The sequence below is a fragment of the Bubalus bubalis genome, chromosome X (assembly GCF_019923935.1).
Source record: "Bubalus bubalis isolate 160015118507 breed Murrah chromosome X, NDDB_SH_1, whole genome shotgun sequence".
Taxonomy (NCBI): domain Eukaryota; kingdom Metazoa; phylum Chordata; class Mammalia; order Artiodactyla; family Bovidae; genus Bubalus; species Bubalus bubalis.
Window position 1 is genome coordinate 142,234,088 of NC_059181.1, and position 8,950 is coordinate 142,243,037.

General features: G+C 42.6%; 1 protein-coding gene across 2 annotated transcripts in view; it reads right to left on the reverse strand.

The window, feature by feature from the left end:
* CT55 (cancer/testis antigen 55) overlaps nt 1-8,863 on the reverse strand; it is a 42,845-nt gene extending 33,982 nt beyond the window's left edge. For both annotated transcript variants that reach the window (XM_045164432.1, XM_045164431.1), the window contains exon 1: nt 8,494-8,863. In XM_045164432.1, the coding sequence (XP_045020367.1) occupies nt 8,494-8,793 (300 nt within the window). In that variant the 5' untranslated portion in view covers nt 8,794-8,863. The remainder of the gene's footprint in view (nt 1-8,493) is intronic.
* Nucleotides 8,864-8,950: the final 87 nt, after the last annotated feature.

The following is an 8,950-nucleotide window of genomic DNA, read 5'->3' on the forward strand; positions in this document are numbered from 1 at the left end:
TCTAGCTTGTAGAATGGTGAGTATATCAGGATATCAGTCTCTGGTGAGTATATCTTAATTTTTGACTCTTGCAAAAATGAGTTCATTACCCTGCAATATCAAGAACCAACCCTTAGTGGTAACCAAGCAGATTCTCATCAGAGATCTAGCTGCTTTTGGCACACTCAAGTGTTCATAGTCAAACTGTTCCAAGTTGAATTTGTCTTTTCTAAAAACCCAAAATACCTTCTTTTCTTTTTTGGTTCCCTATCTTGTGTGGCGTCACCACCATCCACTCCAAAATCAGGAGTCGTCTCTTTACTGGCTGTGTCCTTCTCCCTCATGCATCCAGTTAGTAAGACTCCACTTCCTGTTGTTTCTTCAATCCATCCCCCATCAGCCTTGCTTTGGTTTAGATACAACTTATGTTGCTGTTGACTCTCTACAAGTTTCCTGTCACTGTCTACCCACTCCCAGGTTTTCAGCCCCACCCCAACCAATGCCAAGTTCACCCTCCTTCTCCTAGATAATGTGGTTCATAAATATAGCCATTCCATTCTTCTCTCAATATCTTTCAACAAATCCCAAAGTTTAGGATGAAACTGCATCTCCAGAGCACCTCTGACCCCGTCTCGCTGATGCACATTGTGCACTATGAGGTTTGTTTTCTTGCTCTCCAGAGACTAATGAGCTAAAAGAGCACTTCATGTGCACAAGGGCCTGACCTTGTAGCTTCTCGCCAAACAGATTGCATTTCACAAACATCATGACAATGATCAAAACACATGGAAGTTGAAAAATAATACAGAGATACTGCATGTTCTCATCATCTATGAGCAATAAGTATCAACCCATACGCAATCAGAATCGATCTCTGCCCCCTTCTCTTTCTTGCTGCTGCTGCTAAGTCACTTCAGTTGTGTCCAACTCTGTGCGACCCCACAGACGGCAGCCCACCAGGCTCCCCCGTCCCTGGGTTCTCCAGGCAAGAACACTGGAGTGGGTTGCCATTTCCTTCTCCAAAGCGGGAAAGTGAAAAGTGAAAGTGAAGTCGCTCAGTTGTGCCCGACCCTCAGCGACCCCATGGACTGCAGCCTTCCAGGCTCCTCCGTCCATGGGATTTTCCAGGCAAGAGTACTGGAGTGGGGTGCCATTGCCTTCTCTGTCTCTTTCCTACCACCATGCAATTAATTCAAAATCAACCCTATATGAGTACGTACAGGAAATTGCTTTCAAAGGTGAACTGGAAGGCCTTATGAATAACACTAAATAAGCAATTTTTGGATCTGTATTCCTCCATTTTATTGGCTTGTGACATAATTCAGACATCCCCGATGCAGGAATAATGTTTTGAGTTTCTAGGTCCATGAACAATACACAGCCTTATAGGAAAAGAAACCTCTGCAGGTGACTCCAGCCGATGCAAGTGAGTGTACTAGGCCATGTGGTGTGGTGCGTGATGGTGCTGTATGGCATATCAGGTGGCTGTAAGAAGCCTATGTCAACCCAATAGATGAGAGTCTTCCTGGCATATACTAGAGGAACTGCATGCTCTCTTCATCTTTTCATTGCCTCCCTGATACTAGATGACTAAATGCCCCACTGTGAGATACCAGGTCTCTCAAGCTGCCCTGCATAACTGGTGATTTCTGAGGCTTAACAATTCATTAAGGAAAGAAAGAGAGTAGGTAAATAAATAGATCCCTATGAGAAATTATCCTTTGGGCCACAACACAAAAGCCACACATACATATTTGAGGACAATAAGAATGTTTAAGGAAATCTCCTGACCCTGCTAAGTAAGGCAGAATTAGAGTGATTGGTACGCTCCTATGCATGGTCACAGAAGAAGTCAGGAGGTTCTGACACCAAAATCAAAGGAACAAAAGCAAAAAATAAGCAAGCAGGGCTATATTAAACTAAAAGGCCTCTGCCCAGCAAAGGAAACCATCAATGAAATGAAAAGGCAACTATTAAATGGGTGAAAATACTTGCATGTCATATATCTGAGAAGGGGCTAATATCCAAAAAAAATATGGGAACTTCCCTGGTGGCTCAGATGGTAAAGAATCTGCCTGAAACTCAGGAGACCCAGGTTTGGCCCCTGGGTAGGGAAGATCATCTGAAGGAAGAAATAGAATATATAAAAACCTCATACAACTCAAGAGCAGAAAAGTGAATAGTGCCATTAAAACTGGGCAGAGGATCCGAATAGAAATTTCCCCAAAAACATACAGATGACCAGTGTTACTCGATCACTTGTGTCTGACTCTTTGCAGACTCCATGGACTGTAGCTGGCTGGACTGTAGCTGGCCAGGCTTCTCTGTCCATGGACTTCTCCAGGCAAGAATACTGGAGTGGGTTGCCATTCCCTTCTCCAGCAGATCTTCCCAACCCAAGGATCAAATCCAGGTCTCTCACATCGGAGGCAGATTCTTTACTTCTGAGCCACCAGGGGAGCCCAGATGGCTAACAGGTACATTAAAAGATGCTCTCACCACTATTATTCAACATAGTTTTGGAAGTCCTAGCTACAGCAATCAGAGAAGAAAAACAAATAAAAGGAATCAAGACTGGAAAGAAGTAAAGCTCTCACTGTTTGCAGATGACATGATACTATACATAGAAAACCCTAAAGATACTATCAGAAAATTTCTAGAGCTAATCAGTGAATTTAGCAATGTTGCAGGATACAAAATCAATACACAGAAATCACTTGCATCCTTATACATGAACAATGAAAAATCAGGAAAAGAAATTAAGGAATCAATCCTATTCACCATTGCAACAAAAAGAATAAAATATATAGGAATAAACCTACCCGAGGAGACAAAAGAACTGTATCCTGTATACAGAAAATTATAAGACACTGATGAAAGAAATCAAAGATTAAAAAAACAGGTGGAGAGATATTCCATGTTCCTGGGTAGGAAGAATCAATATTGTGAAAATAACTATACTACCAGATGCAATATACAGATTCAATGTGATCCCTATCGAATTACCAATGGCATTTTTCACAGAACTAGAAAAAAATTTCACAATTAATTTGGAAACACAAAAGACCCCGAATAGCCAAAGCAGTCTTGAGAAAGAAGAATGGAGCTGGAGGAATCACCCTCCCTGACTTCAGATAATACTACAAAGCTACAGTCATCAAGACAGCATGGTACTGGCACAAAACCAGAAATATAGACCAATGGAAAAAGATCCAGAAATAAATTCATTCATCTATCCATAACTTATTTTTGACAAAGCAGGTAAGAATATACAATGGGGCAAAGATAGCCTCTTCAATAAGTGGTGCTGGGAAAACTGGACAGCTACATGTACAGAATTAAATTAGAACACTTCCTAACACCACACACTCAAAAAGGATTAAAGACCTACGTGTAAGACCAGAAACTATAAAACTCTTAGAGGAAAACATAGGCAGAACACTTGATGACATAAATCAAAGCAAGATCCTCTATGATCCACCTCCTAGAGTAATAGAAATAAAAACAAGAGTAAACAAGTGGGACCTGATTAAACTTAAAAGCTTTTGCACAGCAAAGGAAACTATAAACAAGGTGAAAAGACAACCCTCAGAATGGGAGAAAATAATAGCAAGTGAAACAACTGACAGAGGATTAATTTGCAAAATATATAAGCAGCTCATACAACTCAATACCAGAAAAACAAACAACCCAATCAAAAAGTGGGGAAAAGACCTAAACAGACATTTCTCCAAAGACATACAGATGGCTAACAAGTACATGAGAAGATGCTCAACATCGCTTAGTATTGCAGAAATGCAGGTCAAAACTACAATGAGATATCACCTCACACCAGTCAGAATGGCCCTCATCAAAAAGTCTACAAACAATAAATGTGGAGGAAAAGGAACCCTCCTGTGCTGTTGGTGGGAATGAAAATTGATACAGCCACTATGGAAGATGGTATGGAGATTACTTAAAAAATCAGGAATAAAACCACCGTATGACCAAGCAATCCCACTCAGAGGCATATACCCTGAGGAAACCAAAATTGAAAAAGACACATGTACTCCACTGTTCACTGCACCACTATTTACAATAGCTAGAACATGGAAGCAACCTAGATGTCCATTGACAGATGAATGGATAAAGAAGTTGTGGTACATATACACAATGGAATATTACTCAGCCATAAAAGGAATGCATTTGAGTCCGTTCTAATGAGGTGGATGAAACTAGAGCCTATCAGAGTGAAGTAAGTAGAAAGAGAAAGATAAATGTCGTACACTAATGCATATATCAAGAAGGTCAAGGTCAAGAAGCAACAGTTAGAACTGTACATGGAACAATAGACTGGTTCCAAAGCAGGAAAGGAGCATGTCAAGGCTGTATATTGTCACCCTGCTTATTTAACTACTATGCAGAGTACATGATGAGAAATGCCAGGCTGGATGAAGCACAAGATGGAATCAAGATTGCCGGGAGAAATCTCAATAACCTCAGATATACAGATGACACCACCTTTATGGCAGAGAGCGAGGAAGAACTAAAGAGCCTCTTGGTAAAAGTGAAAGAGGAGGAAGAAAAAGCTGGCTTAAAACTCAACATTCAGGAAACTAAGCCCATGGCATCTGGTCCCCTCACTTCATGGCAAATAGATGGGGAAACAATGGACACAGTGACAGACTTGATTTTCTTGGGCTCCAGAATCACTGCAGATGGTGATTGCAGCCATGAAATTAAAAGACGCTTGCTCCATGGAAGAAAAGCTATGACCAACCTAGACAGCATGTTAAAAAGCAGAGACATTTCTTTGCCAACAAAGGTCCATCTAGTCAAAGTTATGTTTTTTCCAGTAGTCATGTATGGATGTGAGAGTTGGACTATAAAGAAAGCTGAGCACTGAAGAATTGATGCTTTTGAACTGTGGTGTTGGAGGAGACTCCTCAGAGTCTCTTGGACTGGAAGGAGATCTAACCAGTCAATCCTAAAGGAAGTCAGTCATGAATATTCATTGACTGATGCTGATGCTGAAACTCCAATACTTTGGCCACCCAATGCAAAGAACTGACTCATTGGAAAACACCCTGATGCTGGGAAAGATTGAAGGTGGGAGGAGAAGGGGACGACAGAGGATGAGATGGTTGGATGGCATCACCGACTCAATGGACATGAATTTGAGTAAACTCCGGGAGCTGGTGATGGACAGGGAAGCCTGGCATGCTGCAGTCCATGGGATGGGAAACAATAGGACACGACTGAGCGATTGAACTGAATGCATATACCTGAAATCTAGAACGATGGTAACAAAGAACTTATTTGCAGGACAGCAGTGGAGAAACAGACATAGAGAACAGACTAATGGACACAGGGAGAGGGGAGAAGAGGGTGAAATGTATGGAGAGAGTAACATGGAAACTTAAATTACCATATGTAAAATAGCTAGGCAATGGGAATTTGCTGTATGTTTCAGGGAAATCAAACAGGGTCTCTGTTTGAGACCCACAACCTAGAGTAGAGGGATGGGATGGGGAGGGAGATAGGAGGGAGGTTCAAGAAGTAGGGGACATATATATACCTATGGCTGATTCATTTTGAGGTTTGACAGAAAACAACAAAATTCTGTAAAGCAATTATCTTTTAATTAAAAAATAAATAGAAAGAAAAGATGCACTATGCTCTTAACCATGAGGGAAATGCAAAGCAAAATGATAATGTGATATCATGTCACACTTGTTAGAATGGCCATTATGAAAAAGATGAGCTATAACAAGTATTGACAAAAATGTGAAGAAATATGAATCTTCCGACACCACTGGTGGAAATGTAATTGGTGCAGCCACTATGGAAAACAGTATGGATGTTCCTCAGAAACAAACAAACAAAAAAATAGAGCTACCATATGATCCAGCAATTCCACTCCTGGGTACGTATCACAAAAGAAAAAGAAAAATGGTAGCTTGAAAAGATACCTTTCCCAAGTGTTTTGGAGGAGACTAACCCAGCTGGCAGAAGCATTTGTAAAATGCTTATGTTTTTCAGTAAGATATGTATGTTGAAAAAGCTCCCACTTGTAGATGTTATTATTTGTGATGACTACAAGCGTGATCAATGAAGATATGGCTCTGGGTGTGCATCACACCAGGTACCGAGTGGGACTCTGGGCTCCGTAATCTGGGCTTTGATGAGAGGTGGTGGGTGGCAGGGGGAGGGGTCTTCAGGCCGGAACTGAAGTTCTCCCCTGGTTAAGGTAAGAAAGGTGGTAGGTAATCTGACACCTTCCTATGTGAAGTGATCCTTTTGCCTACTACATGAGAGCCACAATACATGTTCAGATATCGTGGGCGTGTTGGGCAGTTCCTGGTAGAGTGAGGCAAAGTTAGGGTGACCAGCACGGTTCTGCAGAACATCAGTGCAGAAGTCACAGGGAACAAAACCGGAACCAGTGAGCGTGCAGTTCTGCCTGGGTAAGATGGTAATTGACGTGAATGGTAAGTCTCATAAGGATGTACCCTCTCCCCACTGCAGCCACTGTAAGAGCCCCCATACAGATCTTATGATGTCACCAGACTGACGTTGCTCCTACTTGGAATGTTTCCCTTGACGCCGGAGCTAAGAGGAGGCCCATGTAATTGCTCTTAGGCACTAAAAAGGCATTCCAACAGGGGTCTTCACCTAGTCCCCAATTCAGCCCCCCTTCTGGTAAGCTTTCACTAGTGGTAAAGAACCCGTCTGCCAATGCAGGAGATGTAAGAGACACGGGTTCCATCCCTGGGTCAAGACGATCCCCTGGAAGAGGACATGGTAACCCACTCCAGTATTCTTCCGTCCACCTATAAAGTTGTTTGCTGCTCAGGATCGCATCTTGATTCCTTGGGTGACTCAAAGTTGAAGTGTTTAGAGGAAAGAAAATCCTTTTTACACAGATTTTGCATACCTTCTCTTTTTTACTTAGTGTTTCAAACATATTACCCAAAACATAAGTATGGAAGGGATCTGGGCGTTATGGATTTAAATTATAAGTAAACTATAAACCTTTCATTATGCAGAGTTTTATAACGGAAAACATGGGTCAATGTATGCTTAAACCACTAATCATATTAATAATATGTAATGAAATTTAAGTGAATTACAACCTGTATTCCTGGAGACTCTAGTCATTAAAAAATTTTTTTTTCTTTTCTTTGAAGCATATAAGCCATAGTAGGTTATATGGAAAACTGAAGAGATCATTATACTTATTTCCATATTCATTCTAAATGGCTAACTGTATAATCTAATTTCTATTGAAGACAATTATAAGGAATAACTTTGAGCAGATTAATATTAAATTCACATGGTTTACAAATCTCACTATTTAAAAAAGAGGAAAAAGAAAATGCCTTTATCTGACCATCCTCACAGGTTAGTGACCCAGCTGAAAGGTAAGCCTGGAATTATCCAGAAGCAACAATGCTCTGACTTTTCTTCCATTGTCATAAAACATTCGGTTGAAAATGCCTGACCTCAGGATCACAGCTTTGAAAGAATCATTCTGAAAACGACTCCCTGGTGAAGCAAACATGTTTACTAGTTTTACAATCACAGATAATGCTCTGTGTCCTCTCACACTTTTGGGCAGCTTTGCTCTGCAAATAAGGATTAACCCTATCTTCTGAGTGTAATCTTAGTTTGCATGTTAAAAGGCGGACAGGCGCTCCTTGTTTATTTTCCTCCTTGGCGTGCAGATCTCTGGTATCCTTGCCAGAGTAGTTTCTCACAATGATTTTTCACACTAACCTCAGTTTCATCTCCACTGTACCACTGAGCTACACATAGTTTTTTCTCTTCGATTCTTATAGATAACTTTTGTCCAAATGGCTCTGCTGCTGCTAAATCGCTTCTGTCATGTCTGAGGCTGTGCGACCCCATAGACGGCAGCCCAACAGTCTCTCACGTCCCTGGGATTCTCCAGGCAAGAATACTGGACTGGGTTGCCATTTAATTCTCCAATGCATGAAAGTGAAAAGTGAAAGTGAAGTCGCTCAGTCTTGTCTGACTCTTAGCGACCCCATGGACTGCAGCCTACCAGGCTCCTCCATCCATGGGATTTTCCAGGCAAGAGTACTGGAGTGGGGCGCGATTGCCTTCTCCCCCAAAGGGCTAAATACTAGGTAAACAATGAAAATTTGGAGACACTGACAATCTGAGATATCCGGGTTCTTAGAAAGATGCCTTCTCCAAAGAACTATGCTAAGCACTACAGGACGTGTAAGATGAAACAAGAGTCCTGTCCTTCAGGGACGCATAATATACTAGCAAAAGCATGGGGTATGACAACAGGAGACCTACATTGGTCTAAAATCTGCCGCCTGTAATCCACGTGACTGCGGACGACACGTCCTGTATCTGAATTTCTTTATATGTCAAAGAGAAATATAAATGGAAGGGACACCATGAGGTTAAAACCTACCTAACAAGAATAAACAACAACAGTTGCGAGGTATGTGCCTGCAAACCAGAAAAGGATGTTAAAAATACCAGGGACTACTGCACCTGATCCAGCGAGGGGTCTGGCCAGGAAGACCAAAGGTCTCTTAACTCGAGTCCCCGGGACAATCCTAGTGATGACTTTCGGAGATAGGGGTCCTCGCCAGGCGAACTTCCTGGTAGAAAAGGCCACCGTCTGTTGGAAGGCGATTCAGCAGTAATCTGGACGCAAGACACGCGGCAAGTCGGGGGGGGGGGCGGGGTCCGAGATCGAGGACGCTCGCAGGAGACAGCCTCCTTCGCGGCGCCGCTAGGACTCTCGTGAGCCCGAGACTCGGTGACCTGAACTGTGCTTTTTGTCTGCATCCGGGGCCGACCCCAGGATGGGGCAGACCTGCGGGACACTTACTGACTCCCGCGGGCGCGAATACGCGGAGTGGGGGGGGGAGGGTGGGGGCGGTGATGGGCGTGGCTATAACGCAGCCCCCGGAAGCCATCCTTTCTTTTCCGGTGGGCGCCCGGC